Source organism: Scyliorhinus torazame, chromosome 8 (assembly GCF_047496885.1).
Source record: "Scyliorhinus torazame isolate Kashiwa2021f chromosome 8, sScyTor2.1, whole genome shotgun sequence".
In the NCBI taxonomy this organism is placed as follows: Eukaryota; Metazoa; Chordata; class Chondrichthyes; order Carcharhiniformes; family Scyliorhinidae; genus Scyliorhinus; species Scyliorhinus torazame.
In genome coordinates this window covers 195,814,505-195,834,360 of record NC_092714.1, presented here as the reverse complement: position 1 = coordinate 195,834,360, position 19,856 = coordinate 195,814,505, and the positions used below count along the sequence as shown (strand labels likewise).

Genomic DNA, 19,856 nt, shown 5'->3' with positions numbered 1-19,856 from the left:
CTCAAGGCAAATTCAGGTACAAAAGTATCATTGTTTGATGTGAAAGTCATACTGATCAGAAATGAATGTAATGATACAAAAGGTATGGACAAAGCAATGGTAGTAGTTCTCACAAGATCCTGGATGCAGAGTAGACATGGCTAGAGTAAGACTGACCAGCTCAATTGTAGCAGATTAAAAAACAAATCCTCAGGCTAAAAGATAAAATTACACTGGCTCAATTTCCAAGTGCTGAGGCACCATAGAATAAGGAAAGTTTTAGTTTTATAAAGGATGGTGTTTTAAAATTGGAGGAAAAAGGCAAATCAGTTGAAATCCTTGGGGAGTGGATGGAACACACAAGTTAGATATAGTCAATGTGATACACAAGAAAGGGTTAATCTAAAAAGAATGTGCAAGAAAATAGCAACTGCAGGGAGAGGAACATAATCAAAGACTGATTGGTCACATTCCAGGAATGATAATAAGCTTTCTGGAAACTGTTTAACCTCAAGACGATATTTGCTGTGACAACATCACTGAACTGATCACATTTGGAGCCAGAGGAGATATCCTTGCTAAGAGTCGATTGTGTCTTATTGTGAGGAACTAGGAGATAAGTTAATCAACCAGCAGGAGGTGGCCAGAGAGGCTGGTTAATCAACAGTACAATACCACTGATGAGCAGAATTCCAGTGGACATGGTTACACCAAAGGCAGATCAGTTGAAGCTGGACAACTCCAGACCAACAATCCAGAAGCAGACACAAAGGTGGACTTCAGCAAATACCCCACCAGCAGGCTAAATCAACCAGAGGACAGATGGGCAATATCACACATCTGTATTTGGGATATTTAGTGACTTTAATAAAATAAAGCATTGTGATTCTTCTATGCATCTTGGTTGTTACTCTATACCATGGGAAAGCATGGTATTATCTGTAGTTATTACCACCATAACTCTGATTTTCTAAAAGTCCCATGGACCAAGACATTTTTCCATTGTTTAGAATCAGTAATCCATTCACATCAAGCCAAACAATCCTTGAGTCAAGCGTTGCATTTTATTTCCGCAAGGAATTTTGAGATGAGTTTGTTTTAAATGTTTAGATTTGAGAGCCTGGCAAACAACTTCTATGCACATTACATATGCGAATGTGAAGACTTGGGTTGTTTGAGATAAATAAAGCAAAATCAGTCCATCTAATCCAAATCTGCGAGGGAGGTTTTTGAAATCTGATTCTGCTGGATAGCCTGTGGCCAAGTTCAGAAGGAGAATGAAGGTAGTTGTAAAAAGGGTCTGGGAGGACACAAGAAAAAATATATTTTCACATTACCCAGAAAACAAGGTTTTACTAATCAAAAAAGCCCATCATAGCCATTGCTTTGATCATGCCTATGAAATAAAATTTAATGGAATATTCTGCCTGCAGAGAACATCTAGTTCCAAGCATAGATATTGTTATGCTACATAGCTATTGGACTGTATGGGCACAGTCCAAATTAATATAAACAAATTGTTTAAGGGGTGGCTGCCACTGCAGTATTACAAGATCAAAATTCGTAACATTTTGCACAGCCAAGTGAGTCAATATAGGAATTAAAAGCTATTGTCCACAATGGATCCTTTTTAGTATCAGTATTATTCCACCTCTGGGGATTAGTAACAATTATGTACTTCAATACTCATTTATTCGCCCAAAGTGATCACAAATGCCAGCGCGAAAGTGCTTGATCATCATGCACATGATGAATCAGTCCAGCATGGTCCCCTTTGCCAACCATCAGAACTCATTTGTTAAATATATAGTTTGGAAGTAATTCTGCTACTCACTGGTATCCCCATCAAATTCTTAATTCAAGCAAACGATCAAAACGGCCTGCCTTAATAATTATCACCACCATCTCACTTCTGGCTTCCCTTTCAATCCCAATTCAGACTTCAACAACTTCTATTTGGGGCAACACAGTAGCACAAGTGGTAGAACTTTGGCTTCACAGTGCCAGGGTCCCAGGTTCAATTCCCCGCTGGGTCACTGTCTGTGCAGAGTCTGCACATTCTCCCTGTGTCTATGGCACTGGAGCAAAGCAACATCTTGCAAGCTGCGCACACTAATTCTATCTTTTACTCTCGTTTGCTTCTCAAACTTCATTCAAACTCTTTTAAACTCTAACAATGTTCTAATTCAATTACTTACAGATTTAGCGATCTTTAGGACCCTGGAGACACCCAAAACTGACGACCAGAAATCGACCTGGACCAGCCGATCACGTGTGAGCAGCTGCCAGAGCTGCAGTCCCAGGCCTGGGAATGCCCCTACAGCGGCTGCCAGAGACCAGGAAAACACTAAAAGCCAGGGCCTTCGCTCTACAAGCTCAGAGACCTGGAAAACACCACAGAAACTGGGACCTCCACTCTGCTGCTCTCCAACGACCAGACCAGCGTCGCAGCAGCTGCAGCCCTCCTCCTACCCCCCCCCCCCCCTCCTGCAGCTTCCAACCCCACTGACCCAGAGAGCTGCGACCCCCTGCAAGCTCCACGCACTCCTTCCACTCCCCTCCTCTAGTCGCCCCTCACTCCTAAAAATAAACTCCCATAGCCGAACAAATCATGAATACTGCTCTTTTAAATTTACTTGCAGGTCTAGAGATCCTCCGTCCTCTGAAGGAAGACAGCGATCTGGAAAAGACCCTGTGGACCCCAATGCACGGATCCAGCCATCGCCTCAAACGCAATCCCAGAGACATCATCCATTTACCGGCCTTCACCCCTATGGTCTGGACATCCACCAACCTGGGAATACAAACTGCAGCCCTTAACACTCGACCGCGCAGACCCACCTACCGACGCAGGAATCGCAAGCAAGGCAACAAATCCTCCATCCACACACCAGAGTGAATAACCTAATTGGACACTATTCCCTTAACACTGCATACTCTCACCGTCTCCCAGGCTAGAAATGAAGCAGTCACTCCAGAAAGCGTGAAAGAAGTGCAGGGGAGAGTGAAACAACGTGGCCGCAAAGCCCCTCTGCCTAGCTTACTCCTAGCTAATGTCCAAGGTCTAGAAAACAAGCTAGACGAAATTAAAGCCAGACTCACTTTTCAAAGAGAACTAAGGGACTGCTGTGTGCTCTGTTCCACTCACTCCTGCTTCACCGGACTGTGCCCTACAACCAGAGGGCTTCTCAATCCACCGAATGGACCGTACGGCGGCCTCAGGCAAGGCAAGGAGAGGTGGGGTCTGCCTCCTAATCATCACCTCCTGGTGCCTAGATGTAGCAACAATGGTGAGTTTCTACTCCCTGGATCTAGAATACCTGATGCTAAAATGCCGCCCCTACTACCTTCCGCGGTAGTTCAGCTCAGTTATCCTGACGGCAGTTTACATCCCACCCCATGCGAACGTGAATCGCACTGGACAAAATATTCACCACCACAGCCTTGTAACGAAACATCCAGAGGCCTTGTTCATTGTAGCTGTGGACTTCAATCAGGCCAAGCTCAAGAGTGTACTACCAAGTTACCACCAACACTTCACCTGTTCCACCAGAGGCCCAAACATCACAAATATCAAACATGTCTACCGCTCTATCGCCCGCCCATACTTGGCAAATCTGACCACAAGGCTGTGTTCCTGCTCCTGGCTTATAAGCAAAATCTGGAGAGTCCGTCAAAGAAAGTCGTGCATTGTTGGTCTGAGGGATCGGATGATCTCCTACGGGATTGCTTAGTCAGTCGACTGGTCAAAATTTAAAAACTCTGCGATCAGCCTGAAGGAGTACGCCACTACAGTAACTGACTTCATTAGTGTGTAGAAGACTGTGCCAAAGAAGCAAATCCGCTCGTTTCCCAAACAGAAAACCTGGATGAACAGGGATATCCACTGCTCTCTGAAGTCTAGGTCTGAGGCGTTCAAGTCAGGCGACCCTGACCTCTCCAAGAAAGCCAGATATGATCTAAAGAAATCCATCAAAGATGCCAAAAGATAGTACCGGACCAAGCTCAGGTCCCAGGCTAGCCACACGGATCCCCGCCATCTATGGCAAGGTCTGCAAGACATAACGGGCTACAAGATGACGGCATGTAATATAGTCAGCTCCAACACACCCCTCTCTGATGACCTCAACGTATTCTATGCCCGCTTTGAGCAAGAGGTCAGCAAGAGCAAGTCCTCCACCCCAGAAACCACGGATGAACTTGTATGCGAGATCACCACTGCAGATGTCAGAGCAGCAGCCTTCTCGAAGGTCAACCCACAGAAAGCCACTAGCCCGGATGGGGTACGTGGACAAGCACTCAGGTCTTGCGCGGATCAGCTGGCGGGGGTATTCGCAGACCGCTTCAATTTCTCTTTACAACAATCTTCAGGTCCCTATCTGCTTCAAGAAGACGACCAACATCCCTGTACCAAATAAAATGTCAAGCAGCGTGCCTTAATGACTATCGTCCAGTGGCTCTGACATACATGAAGTGCCTCAAAAGGTTCATCATGGCACAAATCAACTCCAGCCTCCTGGATTGCCTTGATCCACTACAGTTAGCATACCGCTGCAACAGGTCAACAGCAAACACCATCTCCATGGCCCTGCACTCTACCTTGGAACACCTGGATAACAAAGACACCCATGTCAGACTCCTATTATCGACTACAGCTCAGCCCTCAACATAATCATTCCTACGAAACTCATCTGCAAACTCAGTGGCCTTGGCTCCTCCCTCTGCGACTGGATCCTAAACTTTCTAACCACAGGCCACAATCAGTAAAGACAAGCAACAACACCTCCTCCACGATCATCCTCAACACCGGTGCCCCACAAGGCTGCGTCCTCAGCCCCTGACTATACACCTTATACACCCATGACTCTGTGGCCAAATTCCCCTCCAACTCTATTTTCAACCATAGTTGGTCAGATTTCAAACAATGACGAGACAGAGTACAGGAATGAGATAGAGAATCTGGTGAACTGGTGTGACAACAATCTCTCAATGTCAACACAACAAAGGAGATTGTCATCGACTTCAGGAAGCGTAGTGGAGAACATGCTCCGGTCTACATCAATGGGAACAAAGTAGAGAGGGTCGAGAGATTCAAGCTTTTAGGTGTGCAGATCACCAACAGTCGGTCCTGGTCCCCCATGCCGACACTATAATTAAGAAAGCCCACCAACGACTCTACTTTCTCAGAAGACTAGGGAAATTTGGCATGTCACCTACTACCCTCACCAACTTCTACAGATGCACCATAGAAAGCATTCTTTCTGGTTGTATCACAGCTTGGTATGGAGCCTGCTCTGCCCAAGACCGCAGGAAACTACAAAATGTTGTGAATCTAGCCCAGCCCATCACACAAACCAGCCTCCCATCCAGAAAGGCAGCCAGCATAATAAAGGACCCCACGCACCCCGGACATACTCTCTTCCACCTTCTTCCGTCAGGAAAAAGATACCAAAGTTTGAGGTCACGTACCAACCGACTCAAGAACAGCTTCTTCCCGACTGCCACTTTTGAATGGACCTACCTTGTATTAAAGTTTATCTTTTCTACACCTTGCTATAACTGTAACATTATATTCTGCAGTCTCTCCTTCCTTCCCTATGTACGATATGCATTGTTTGTACAGCATGCAAGAAACAAGATCACTGTATACTAATACATGTGACAATAATAAATCAAACCAAATCACAGTCCAAAGATGTGGTTAGATGGATTGGCCATGATAAATTGCCCTTAGTGACCAAAAAGATTAGATGGGGTTATTGGGTTACAGGGATAGGGTGGAAGTGAGGGCTTAAGTGGGTCAGAGGCAGACTTGATGGGCTGAATGGCCTCCTTCTGCACTGCATGTTCTATTCTATTGCTTTTAGTTCTGGACTATTTGACCGTGTTCTGGACTATTTGACCATTGCTCAGAAGAGACCTACTTGGATAAACCTCCCGATTGAAGGGACGATTCTTCAAGGACACTGGGTGGCAAGAGCTGGCCAGGCAAAGATGCCAGAGCCGAATACCAGCTGGAGACCCACATCCCAGAACAATCCGTCAAGTCGCGACTCTAGGATTGGGCTCATCAGCCATACAAGGACCCACAGAACCCATGGCCAGTAACACGGAGTTGCTTAGGTGGGCAATCACACATTAATGAGCGATCAATGATTTTTATGACCATATGGAATGCACCTCAAGAGATCCAGAAGCATTGAAGCCTGGCAATAGGTGCAGGAAATGATCATTTTTCAACATCCTACTGACTGGAACTATTGCAATTCGAACGGCGACAGAAAACAGCTGAAAAATAATAAGACCACTGATAAGAGTCTGTTTTATTTATATAGGGGCTAGTTGAATGCATGCAGCTAAGCCTGTGGGAACCCAGTCATTTTCTCATAATGAATTCACCATTGTATTCAGTGCAGAGAACGGATCGATCTATGTAATCAATTCTAGCTAGGTCTCCGCCAAGCTGTGAAACATGGCAAGTGTGAGGAAACATCTCCAGTATTTTTCCTAAGACTGCGCACGCAAGCACCAAGCTAGTTTCCAGTCAACCTCAAGCAATGTCCAATGTCGGATAGCGATGAGGACTGTCGGAGGATACAGCAGGATTTAGATTGTTTGGAGACTTGGGCGGACAGATGGCAGATGGAGTTTAATCCGGACAAATGTGAGGTAATGCATTTTGGAAGGTCTAATGCAGGTAGGGAATATACAGTGAATGGTAGAACCCTCAAGAGTATTGAAAGTCAAAGAGATCTAGGAGTACAGGTCCTCAGGTCATTGAAAGGGGCAACACAGGTGGAGAAGGTAGTCAAGAAGGCATACGGCATGCTTGCCTTCATTGGCCAGGGCATTGAGTATAAGAATTGGCAAGTCATGTTGCAGCTGTATAGAACCTTAGTTAGGCCACACTTGGAGTATAGTGTTCAATTCTGGTCGCCACACTACCAGAAGGATGTGGAGGCTTTAGAGAGGGTGCAGAAGAGATTTACCAGAATGTTGCCTGGTATGGAGGGCATTAGCTATGAGGAGCGGTTGAATAAACTCGGGTTGTTCTCACTGGAACGAAGGAGGTTGAGGGGAGACCTGATAGAGATCTACAAAATTATGAGGGGCATAGACAGAGTGGATAGTCAGAGGCTTTTCCCCAGAGTAGAGGGGTCAATTACTAGGGGGCATAGGTTTAAGGTGAGAGGGGCAAGGTTTAGAGTAGATGTACGAGGCAAGTTTTTTTACGCAGAGGGTAGTGGGTGCCTGGAACTCGCTACCGGAGGTGGTGGTGGAAGCAGGGACGATAGTGACATTTAAGGGACATCTTGACAAATACATGAATAGGATGGGAATAGAAGGATACGGACCCAGGAAGTGTAGAAGATTGTAGTTAGTCGGGCAGCATGGTCGGCACGGGCTTGGAGGGCCGGTTCCTGTGCTGTACATTTCTTTGTTCGTTGTTTGTTTGATTAACAAGTTATCCTCCAAGTAACAGACATTCATGTGAACAAATCAGGATGTCTCAGCTGATAATTAGAAGCCAATGAATGTAAACGAGAGGTTCATTCAGAGACAAGAATTCCCTTAAAAGTAGAACCTTGTGGTCAAGATCCTTTGTTCCGGAATTTTTGAATCATCTGTTGTGTTTGTGTTTTAGTGACTTGAGATCATGCTTCACTTTCTGTATGGTTTGATATTTTGTTTCAAAGTTTTATTCAGTTCTTAATCAAGTGTATACCAGTAACTAACAATAAAGTCATATTTTTGACACCTCTCACCAACCAAACTACCAATTCTTAATGGAAGAGAAAAATGAGTCCCTACAACCACAATTCCAAGGCGAAGGCAAGAAACAAAAATCACCCACGAGTTTGAAGACAGACATACCTACAATCCAGACACCAACGAAACTTATAAAAAAGACCAGTACAGCATAGGAACAGGCCGTTCGGCCCTCCAAGCCTGCACCGACCACGCTGCCCTTCCAACCTAAAACATTAAACACTTTTGGGGTCCGTATCCCTTTATTCTCATCCTATTCATGCATTTGTCAATATGTCACGATCATACCTGCGGCCACCTCCTTCCCTGGCAGGGAGTTCCAGGCACCCACTACCCTCTGTTTAAAAGAAAACTTCCCTCACACATCTCCTTTTAAGCTTTGCCCCTTAAACCCATGTCCCCATGTGACTGACTCTTCTGACTATCCACCCTGTCCATTCCCTCAATTTTATAGACTTCTATCAGGTCACCCCTCAAACCCATCGTTCCAGTGGAAACAGACAGAGTTTATCCAACCTCTCCATACCACGCAACATCCTGGTAGAACCACTACTGTACCCTCTCCAAAGCCTCCATATCCTTCTGGTAGTGTGGCGACCAGAATTGATTATATTCCAAGCGTGGCTTAACTAAAGATTCTATACAGCTGCAGCAAGACTTGCCAATTTTAAATTTTTATAAATACTCAATGCCCCGGCCGATAAAGGCAAGCATGCCATATTCCTTCTTGACCACTTTCTCCACCTGCGTTGTGACCTGTGGACCTGTACACCCAGATCCCCATGCCCATCAATACTCTTAAAGGTTCTGCCATTTACTGTATATTTCCCACCTGTATTAGACCGTCCAAAATGCATTACCTCACATTTGTCCAGATTAAACATCTGCCATCTCTTCACCCAATCTATATCCTGCTGTATCCTCGGACAGTCCTCATCACTATCTGCAATTCCACCAACCTTTGTGTCGCCCGCAAACTTACTAATCAGACCAGTTACATTTTCCTCCAAATCATTACATACTACAAACAGCAAAGGTCCCAGCACAGATCCCTTCACTGGTTACAGCCCTCCATTCAGAAAAGCATCCTTCCACTGCTACCCTCTATCTTCTAAGACTGAGTCAATTCTGCATCCATCTTGTCAGCTCAACCCTAATCCCTGAACTTCACCTTCTATACCAGTCTGCCACGATGGACCTCGTCAAAGGCTTTACTGAAGCCCACGTAATTAACATTCAGTGCCCTACCTTCAACAATCTTAGTCACTTCCTCGAAAAACTTGATTAGTTAGACACAACCTCCCCTTCACAAAAACTATCCTGCCTCTTGCTAATACATCCCCTTTGCTTCCAAACGGGTGTAAATCCTGTCTTGAAGAATCCTCTCCAGTAATTTCCCTACGCAAGGCTCACTGGTCTGTAATTTCCTGGATTATCCTCGCTACCCTTCTAAAAAAAAAAAACGAACATTAGCTATTCTCCAATCCTTTGGGACCTCAGTGATTCTGTCACGACCCCAGTAATTTCCTCCCTTGGATAGATCTCATCAGGCCCTGGGGACTTATCTACCGTAATGTTGTTTCAAGATGCCCAACACCACCTCCTTTTTGATCTCAATGTGACCCAGACCATCTATACACCCTTCCCCAGACTCATCATCCACCAAGTCCTTCTCTTTGCTGAATACTGATGCGAAGGAAGAGGCTTTATAAATGCAACATGCTGGATATTCAAACAATGACCGTCAGGCAGATCCACTCAATCTCTTGGAAACACACAATAGATGAATTAATAGGAGGCTGTCAGCTACTAGAGAGATTTCAAGTGACACACGGTGTCAAGAAAGTCGAGAGGAAACAGGCTGAAGGCCACTCTTGCTTTTGGAATAAGTGTGTCACCCAGTTGAAGAGGTCAACTCTACCAGAAACCCAATTGATGAATAGAGATCTAGTAATAACAAAGAAAGCAGCTAATTTAAATTGGTCACAGCATTTAAATCTATGCCCCGAGGACACTTACTGCACATTTCACTTTTTAAAAATTGGACTGTGTGCAGAGGGCTGAATGCTTGACGTCACCGGTTATATTTCAGGTTTAGTGGCTAATAGATCTGCTCTTTGACTTTAAGAAAACCTTGTTGCATTAACCTCTTCTTGCTCACAGCCAAATAGTTAAATATATTCAGATTTGGAAAAGGCAGATCCTTGTGAAAAAGAAATTGACTGCCGTGACCAACTAACATGGTTCAATAGAGGTGAGCCAGTTTACCCTTTCTCACCAGTTGTACCTTTTCCTGCTTCCTCAAAGTGAAGGATGGAATATTTGCAGACAGTAACACTGCCCATTCACTAGACAGGGTTACTTTTTAACCCCACAACACAAGGCCCAAGATCTGGATCCTCCATCATTGGAGGTCAACAAATAATGGAGACTGCAAGTGTGCCTCCAACACAAATGATTTAAATAGTCAGCTGCCTTTTAAATTACTGCCATTGCACCTGGATGCACAATCTTTACTCCCCATGTTCTTGCTGATGGGGAGGTCATGGTCATGCCACATGGAAGGTTACCAAAACCAAAAGTATGTTGAGAATTAAGAAATAGAAATTTGGGCAGGATGTGTGGAGTCACATTGGGAGAGCCCCAGCATAAACTACAGAGTACATAAAGTAATCAGAAACATTAATAGCTTGAAAGAATATTGCAGCCCACTGAAAGAACACATATTGAGCTGCAATGTTATAACATGCAATCAACAAGTTGGAAAAGAAAAAAAGAACAATGTGTTAAACAAGTTCCATCAGGTTGCAAAAAAAAAAAAAAAAAAAAAAAAAAAAATTGAACATGCTTCTTTCTAAATCAAAGTTAACCATCCAAACTTGCTATGGAACCATTAGGCTGATGGGAAATATTTTCTCTAGTATCACACAATTAAATGAAACCAATTGGAATTTATGCAGCTATATGCCGACTGGACTTAGTACCTGGATGCTGGAGCATGCACAGACCATCCAAAATCTGCAATCTTCAGCTCGCCATTTGCTCCAAGTAATAAATTTTCTGGCTTAATGTCTCTATGAATCACCTTCTTTGAATGACAGTATACAAGTGCATCAGCCAGCTCGGACATGTACTGGAAAAAGGATAAAGGATAAAAGTTATAAAATTATTAGCGAGTAGTACTTATAGAATAAAATCTAATAACTCATGTTATGAGAATACAAATCCTTAATCACATTCATATTATTCTACATTTTGTTCAGCTATTAGCAAATATTAACTCAAATTTTAAAAAAATTATTGTATGCAAATTGAAATAGCCCCTGTGCAACTCTTCATAGATGCCATCTGTCCTGCTGAGTATTTGAAGTATTTCCCCACCCATCCTACAAATCCCCAGCATCCACAATAGTTTGCTTTTTTCTAGTTGTTATTTAGCAGCAGTCCAGGAAGAGCTAGTAAACCAAGCCTTAGACCCCACACATACCCAAAGTTTGATTTCTGACCTGTGCGGAGCTAACTGATCAGAATAGGTGGACAGAAATAAAAAGGACATTAAAAAACACCTCAGCTGGTTTTATTGAATGAACAATGTAATGAGAATGTAAAAAAGGTAAATATTTTGGTCCCAGTTTCAATCCAGTAATGCTGATTGGAAAAATGCTCAGACATTATATGGTCTTTGAAAGTGATGCCCTTCTATACAAACTGTTTGGGTTACTGTACACCCAAGATTACAAGTGCCAAACACTTGTAAAAATTAAAACTACAACCTTGGTTTGCTTGTTTTGTGTTGGGCACCAACTGAAATTCCTAATACAGAGTTGCCTCCCAAGAACAAGTAGTTGGCTCATACCATAGCACTTCGCCCATCATCAAACTTCCCACACCGCTGCAGTTCTTTATAAAGTTCACCACGAGGAGCATACTCCAAGATCAAATAAACTCTAGAATCATCATGGAAGTAACCAAATAGTCGTAAAATATTTGGATGCCTATGGAAAGAAAAGAAAATCAATTTGGCTGAGAATGCTGCTTAATCATACTAAAAATTGCAGTTCTAATAGCTAGTTAGTTGAAAGAAGCATTAAAGGACCGAAAGGTCCTCATTTTATGCATGGCTCATCCAAGAAACCTTAGCATCAGTTAGTCAAACAAGCAGAGTCATTAATCCAATAAACATTTATCTATCAAGAATTAGAAGCGAGGGGATCAGAGTGAATGTTTGAGTTTTCTAGAGACATTCAATTGCAAAATTAAAAGACACATGAAGGACAACAGATGCTATTTGCCCAACATGACAGCCACTACATTTATTAGATTAAGAAAGAGTCAGATGATTTCAGAGGAACTTGGGGTATACCAAATGCAGAAAATGTCAACATGGATTGAAGGTTTGGCCTGTCTGACCAGTATTGGCCACATATTTGATGGCAAAGTCAGCGTTAATCTCTGGAAAATCAGGACACCATATGCCAGTTTGCTCCTCCTATAGAAGTGGAGAAGAGGAGAACATTTGTTCTCGAACAAAGAATCAGACACTGACACCACTACATGCCATGTATGCTAGTTTTGTTGGTTGAAGTAAGAAGCACAAGTCTGATAAACACAAGCAAACAAGACAGTCTAGTGCAATTGCCTCAGAAATGTGAATTGGTTTGCACCTTAATACTGCTTGCATGGTATCGCCTCTTTAAATTGACACAAAAACTGCAAGTGAAATAGTCTGTATCCGCATAAAATTTGACTTGATTGAAACTGACATAAGGAAAGCTATACTTGGACTTCCCCCAAGAAGCTCAGTCCTGCAAGATTAATCTATAGTGCAGCGACACATACATATATTAACAAAGTACAGATCCATCACCCCCCCCCATCCCAACCAGAAAATAAGTGTAGGTACTCCACTGTCAAAACAGTTGAAGCAATTCAATTATGGTCAGTGGTGCTATGTAGTTTCTGGTTGCAAGTACAGAGAATACTAACACCAGGTAATGAAAGTCATGTGATTGGTCTTGTGGGGTGTCACCTTTCACGTCAATCAACATGAAAATGCTTTAACTGCTAATAAGTCAATGCAGTCATGCTTAGTTTCTAGTGGGTTGTGATACCCAATGATTTTTTATTTTTTATTAATAATTTAAATTTAGAATATCCAATTATTATTATTTTTTTTTTTAAATTCACGGGCAATTTAGCGTGGCCAATGCAGCTAACCTGCACATCTTTGGTTGTGGGGGTGAAACCCACGCAGACATGGGGAGAATGTGCAAACTCCACACAGACAGTGACCCAGGGCCAGGATTCGAATCCATGTCCTCAGCGCCGCAGTCCCAGTGCTATTCACTACGCCACATGCCACCCTTATAACCAATGATTTATAACTATGTTTCTGAACAGTGCCATCCAGTGGCTGGTACTATGACAAAGCACCATATGTTTTCAAATGGAAGTGAACAGGCAGAACAGAAGTCGAAGCACAGTTGGCCATTATTCCTCAACCAGCAGCAGGAAATAACACGCCGAAATAGCTGATCACGAATTAAAGTATGGGAATGGGGTTGGTAGCAGCAGCAGTCGTCAAATTAACATGGGCTAAGGCCAAACACAGAAAGGGAGAATCAACATGCTAGCTGTAACTTCCTACCAGCAACGAATTTGCTGAAATTAATCTCTTTTTGGTTATGGAAGACAAGGTCCGATGCTTAGGCTACTAACCCACCATAAAGGCAAGATATTGCTGGTGCAAGGAATTGTGTGGCACGTCCTATTAGAACTTTGCTCCAAATGTTCAGTTCTAAATATGTGCCATCGTAACTTGCTGAAAGTGCAAACTGATAACAGCAATAACAAGGCATCTAGTGAACAGCAGAGCCAAACTTGTTTCTTTAATCTGTAACATTTGAAGACTGAGAACAAACAAGGCAAAAGAGTTCAATCAAATCAGCTAAAGATTTAAAAAATAGAAAGCTTTGAAGATAAAGGAAAATAACTATGGTTTTAAATTTAACAATTGTCAAGATTGAAACATTTGTTCCCTTTTAGAGAAAATGGATATTGTTCATCCACTTGTGCCTCTTGATATTAGAGCATATTTAATATACTTAATTATTTGCAGACAATTAATGTCCAAATTCAGTAAGCTCCACAAAGGAACGGGGGGAAAAATGCCAATTGTGTAAAAGAAATGTCTGAATCAACCCAACCAGTCTCCAATCTGACTGGTGTATTAATGTGAAAATTAGCAACCACTATTTTCTCAGCAAGATCTGGCAATCTTCAGGAATGGTGCATTTGAATGCCCAAATTGTATATGGCATGCTACTTTATTTGCAGGAATACCTTGGATTTAAATTTTTTTTTTAGAGAACCCAATTCAGTTTTTCCAATTAATGGGCAATTTAGCAATCCACCTATCCTGCACATCTTTTGGGTTGTGGGAGCGAAACCCACGCAAACCCAGGGAGAATGTGAAAACTCCTCATGGACAGTGACCCAGAGCGAACCTGGGACCTCGGAGCCACGGGGCAGCAGTGCTAACTATTGCGCCATCGTGCGGCCCTGGAATACATTCCATAAGCAATAATGGAGTCGCACCCATGCATCACTGCACAAGTAGTGGTAAACAAGTGGCAAGCAAGGAGGTGGAAGGGCTTGCCCTGTCGACTTTGCACATCGGCTTTGTAACTCCAAAAAGGAATAAAATTTAATATATACATACCGGAGATGTGATTGGATTTCAACTTCTCTTCTGAGTTGGTGTTCCACACCAGCTTTCTCAAGTTGGGATTTAAAAAGCACTTTCAATGCCAGGATAAATCTGGATTGTCGTTCACGGGCCAAGTACACATTTCCAAATTTCCCTTTTCCAAGTGGACGGCCAATTTCAAAGTCATCCAAACACCATTGCTTTCTGAGAAATAAAAATTGATCATAAAAAATACCATATGATCTAATGGGATTATTTCTCTCTGAAATTATAAAAACGATCATAGATTATCATAGAATTTACAGTGCAGGAGGCCATTCAGCCCATCTAGTCTGCACCGGCTCTTGGAAAGAGCACCCTCCCCAAGGTCAACACCTCCACCCTATCCCCATAACCCAGTAACCCCACCCAACACTAAGGGCAATTTTGGACATAAAGGGCAATTTATCATGGCCAATCCACCTAACTGCACATCTTTGGACTGTGGGAGGAAACCGGAGCACACGGAGGAAACCCACGCACACACAGAGAGGATGTGCAGACTCCGCACAGACAGTGACCAAGCCGGAATCGAACCTGGGACCCTGGAGCTGTGAAGCAATTGTGCTATCCACAATGCTACCGTGCTGCCCTCAGCTGTGCGGTAGATGTGCTAAGAAAACTTGCGCTCGTCCTTAAAGGCCAATAACACCACAGGAGACCAGAGACTAAAGGATATTTTGCATAAAATGCATGTCCTCAGCAACCTAGAAAACATTGACAAGTTCACTTGTACAAATAAGACAATATCAAGTTCCGATTGAAGCATTTATTTCCCAAAACGGATTCATCCAATTGATTCTACAAACATGCAATTTCTCAAAATGTTAGGAGAAAGCCATGGGGAAATAGCTGCCCTCTGCACAATGTAAATGTGTGATTTCTCAAAACACCTTTCCAGTAAGCCATTAAAAAGGCAATAGAGCCACTATTCATTCATTCCCTTACTGACATATCCTGCTAAAATGTTTTGGAGACTACATTTGCTGTAATTGAGTATTAAAGCTACTTACTAGAATGTTTTTCAGCCCTTCACAGTAGTGGGATCCTCCTACTGATGTGAATAGAAGTTGATGGCTTACTGGCAGAGAAACCCACGACAGGGGCAAGAAAGTTCTAACTCAATCCAAAATTGTAATAATCAGTCAGTTCCACCCTAAATACTTCAAGGGTGTTTGACATGAATGGATCAAAGGCATCAGCATTTTCCACTAATATTAACAAATTGCATGCCACTGCAGAAGGTTTAATTTGCAGGCTAAATTTGCATGGCGCTCAAACTGCGCATGTTTGAAGTCAGAAATAGGAAATGAAGTCAGAAATAGGAAAGGAGCAGTCACCTTGTTAGGAGTTTTCTATAGGCCCCCCAATAGTAACAGAGATGTGGAGGAACAGATTGGGAAACAGATTTTGGAAAGGTGCAGAAGTCATAGGGTAGTAGTCATGGGCGACTTTAACTTCCCAAATATGGAGTGGAAACTCTTTAGATCAAATAGTTTGGATGGGGTGGTGTTTGTGCAGCGTGTCCAGGAAGCTTTTCTAACACAGTATGTAGATTGTCCGACCAGAGGAGGGGCAATATTGGATTTAGTACTGGGTAATGAACCAGGGCAAGTGATAGATTTGTTAGTGGGGGAGCATTTTGGAGATAGTGACCACAATTCTGTGACTTTCACTTTAGTAATGGAGAGGGATAGGTACGTGCAACAGGGCAAGGTTTACAATTGGGGGAAGGGTAAATACGATGTTGTCAGACAAGAATTGAAGTGCATAAGTTGGGAACATAGGCTATCAGGGAAGGACACAAGTGAAATGTGGAACTTGTTCAAGGAACAGGTGCTACGTGTCCTTGATATGTATGTCCCTGTCAGGCAGGGAAGAGATGGTCAAGTGAGGGAACCATGGTTGACAAGAGAGGTTGAATGTCTTGTTAAGAGGAAAAAGGTGACTTATGTAAGGCTGAGGAAACAAGGTTCAGACAGGGCATTGGAGGGATACAAGATAGCCAGGAGGGAACTGAAGAAAGGGATTAGGAGAGCTAAGAGAGGGCATGAACAATCTTTGGCGGGTAGGATCAAGGAAAACCCCAAGGCCTTTTACACGTGTGAGAAATATGAGAATGAATAGAGCGAGGGTAGGTCCAATCAAGGACAGTAGCGGGAGATTGTGTATTGAGTCTGAAGAGATAGGAGAGGTCTTGAATGAGTATTTTTCTTCTGTATTTACAAATGAGAGGGGCGATATTGTTGGAGAGGACAGTGTGAAACAGATTGGTAAGCTCGAGGAAATACTTGTTAGGAAGGAAGATGTGTTGGGCATTTTGAAAAACTTGAGGATAGACAAGTCCCCCGGGCCTGACGGGATATATCCAAGGATTCTATGGGAAGCAAGAGATGAAATTGCAGAGCCGTTGGCAATGATCTTTTCGTCCTCACTGTCAACAGGGGTGGTACCAGGGGATTGGAGAGTGGCGAATGTCGTGCCCCTGTTCAAAAAAGGAACTAGGGATAACCCTGGGAATTACAGGCCAGTTAGTCTTACTTCGGTGGTCGGCAAAGTAATGGAAAGGGTACTGAAGGATAGGATTTCTGAGCATCTGGAAAGACACTGCTTGATTAGGGATAGTCAGCACGGATGTGAGGGGTAGGTCTTGCCTTACAAATCTTATTGAATTCTTTGAGGAGGTGACCAAGCATGTGGATGAAGGTAAAGCAGTGGATGTAGTGTACATGGATTTTAGTAAGGCATTTGATAGAGCTGTGAAGAAGGCCTATGGTGTGCTCGCGTTCATTAACAGAGGGATTGAATTTAAGAGCCGTGAGGTGATGATGCAGCTGTACAAAACTTTGGTAAGGCCACATTTGGAGTACTGTGTACAGTTCTGGTCGCCTCATTTTAGGAAGGATGTGGAAGCTCTGGAAAAGGTGCAAAGAAGATTTACCAGGATGTTGCCTGGAATGGAGAGTAGGTCTTACGAGGAAAGGTTGAGGGTGCTAGGCCTTTTCTCATTAGAGCGGAGAAGGATGAGGGGCGACTTGATCGAGGTTTATAAGATGATCAGGGGAATAGATAGAGTAGACAGTCAGAGACTTTTCCCCCGGGTGGAACACACCATTACAAGGGGACATAAATTTAAGGTGAAAGGTGGAAGATATAGGAGGGATATCAGAGGTAGGTTCTTTACCCAGAGAGTAGTGGGGGCATGGAATGCACTGCCTGTGGAAGTAGTTGAGTCGGAAACATTAGGGGCCTTCAAGCAGCTATTGGATAGGTACATGGATGACGGTAAAATGATATAGTGTGATTTATTTGTTCTTAAGGGCAGCACGGTAGCATTGTGGATAGCGCAATTGCTTCACAGCTCCATGGTCCCAGGTTTGATTCCGGCTTGGGTCATTGTCTGTGCGGAGTCTGCACGTCCTCCCCGTGTCTGCGTGGGTTTCCTCCGGGTGCTCCGGTTTCCTCCCACAGTCCAAAGATGTGCGGGTTAGGTGAATTGGCCAATGATAAATTGCCCTTAATGTCCAAATTGCCCTTGGTGTTGGGTGGAGGTGTTGAGTTTGGGTATGGTGCTCTTTCCAAGAGCCGGTGCAGACTCAAAGGGCCGAATGGCCTCCTTCTGCACTGTAAATTCAATGATAATCTATGATTAATCTAGGACAAAGGTTCGGCACAACATCGTGGGCCGAAGGGTCTGTTCTGTGCTGTATTTTCTATGTTCTATGTATAGTCTAGCACCTTAACATACTCCACTCCCAAGGACTTTATCAAACAAGGTTGGACACGCAAGAGGAGCCATTAGAACATGTGGTTAAAGTCAGATTAGATAGATTTTAAAAGGAGCAACTTCAAAGGAGGAGTTTAGGGCCCTGGCAGCTAAAAGGTGCAGTGCTCATGGTGGATGCACAAAAGACCAAAATTGAACACTCAAAGATTTTGGAGAATCATAGTGCTGGATGAAATTCGGGAAGAAGGAAAAGCTAGAGAGATTTGAATTTGCCAGACCATGAGTCAGTGTAGGTCAGCAAGCACAGGCGAGAAGGATGAACAGAACTTGGTGTGATTTTATGTTGAGTGGAAAGAGAGAGCCTGGCCAGGAGAGCATCAAAATGGCCACGTCAGGGGTAGTAAAGGCATGAAAGAAGGTTTCAGAGAAGCTGAAGGAATTGGGGGGGGGGGGGGGGGTGAAGAAGCAGAAGGAACCTTTCCTGCATAGGGAACTTGAAGCCAAGGCCATGGAATGAAACCTCCAGGAATACATCCATCCAGAGCTGGCACCCCCGTCAGTCACAAGTGTATTAGAATGTTTCAGAGCTGAAATCTAATTGCAGGGATTTAAATGTGGGACTGCAAGGAAAGATGGAACAGGTTTGGGAAGCAATGCACTCAAGAACATGAAAAGATGGAAGTTGGGTATAACAGTAAATAGCAAGGAAGGCAGATGAAGGGAGATATTTGAAGGAGTGGGTACAATTAAAGCCAACATGACAGCCAGTCAACAAAGTTAGATGGTCAGCAGTTTGGGAATTGGATCCAAGAATCAGAAGTTACATCTACAGATGGAGATGAGCTGTGAGGGACAATGCAAGGAAACTAGACAAAGATGAACATTTAGGAATAAGGGAAAAGAAACATTGGGAAATTTTAGCTTGGTGGGTTAGAGCGAGAGAAGTAGAGACAGTTAAATAAACGATCACAATCGCAAGAATCATATCTGCAATTCCCTTTCTTGGAAGGGGTGGTGGTGGGGTGGGGGAAAAGAGATCCAGGAGACAGGTTGTAATTTGGGAGCAAGAGTTGTCTTTGCATTCTTGGATGATCCCGAAAGTGTGTGCAGTTTTGGCTGATAAGAGGACCGGAGTATCTGGTGATAAATATCAAAAGCTAGTTATTTGTCGTAAACAAACATTGAAGACTGCATCTTTTAAGGGATACATGGGCTGCCCCAGGGGAATTACCAAAACTCTCAAAGGTGGGGATGAGGGGGTAATTGAACAGATTGACAATTGCAGAAATATCATTGTGAACAAACAGTCACAGACTATGCAGCTTGGAATTTAAAAGTGTTTCCCCCTCCACCCCTGAAGGAAGTGGTTCAGAAGGATGTGAATAGTTCAAGAAAATTACCAGAGATCACCTCAGGTGATTGACAGTGGGAGAAGAGGGCACAAGTTGGTATGGCTGAGGGGCTGGTTCTGAATATCCATGGTGAGTTTAATTAGAGGGAAAAAATTCAGAGGAATAAAAAAGAAAAAGGGGGTAGAGGAAGGCTGGAGACAGGTTAAAACTCACTTCTTCTTCTTCTCACTTGCATGATGGCAATCCGTTGATTTATTTTCAGCAGCTTTTCCTATTTAAT

General features: G+C 43.4%; 2 protein-coding genes across 3 annotated transcripts in view; one reads left to right on the top strand and one right to left on the bottom strand.

Moving 5' to 3' along the window:
* Window positions 1-7,744, top strand: part of fam210b (family with sequence similarity 210 member B) — an 89,510-nt gene extending 81,766 nt beyond the window's left edge. The window contains exon 3 of the mRNA XM_072514681.1: window positions 2,622-7,744. Coding sequence (XP_072370782.1) covers window positions 2,622-2,799 — 178 coding nt within the window. The 3' untranslated portion in view covers window positions 2,800-7,744. The remainder of the gene's footprint in view (window positions 1-2,621) is intronic.
* Window positions 1-19,856, bottom strand: part of LOC140428326 (aurora kinase C-like) — a 38,715-nt gene that overhangs the window by 2,154 nt on the left and 16,705 nt on the right. For both annotated transcript variants that reach the window (XM_072514677.1, XM_072514678.1), the window contains 4 exons: window positions 19,790-19,847; window positions 14,471-14,662; window positions 11,606-11,744; window positions 10,734-10,882 (listed from right to left, as the gene is read on the bottom strand). In XM_072514677.1, coding sequence (XP_072370778.1) covers window positions 10,734-10,882; window positions 11,606-11,744; window positions 14,471-14,662; window positions 19,790-19,847 — 538 coding nt within the window. The remainder of the gene's footprint in view (window positions 1-10,733; window positions 10,883-11,605; window positions 11,745-14,470; window positions 14,663-19,789; window positions 19,848-19,856) is intronic.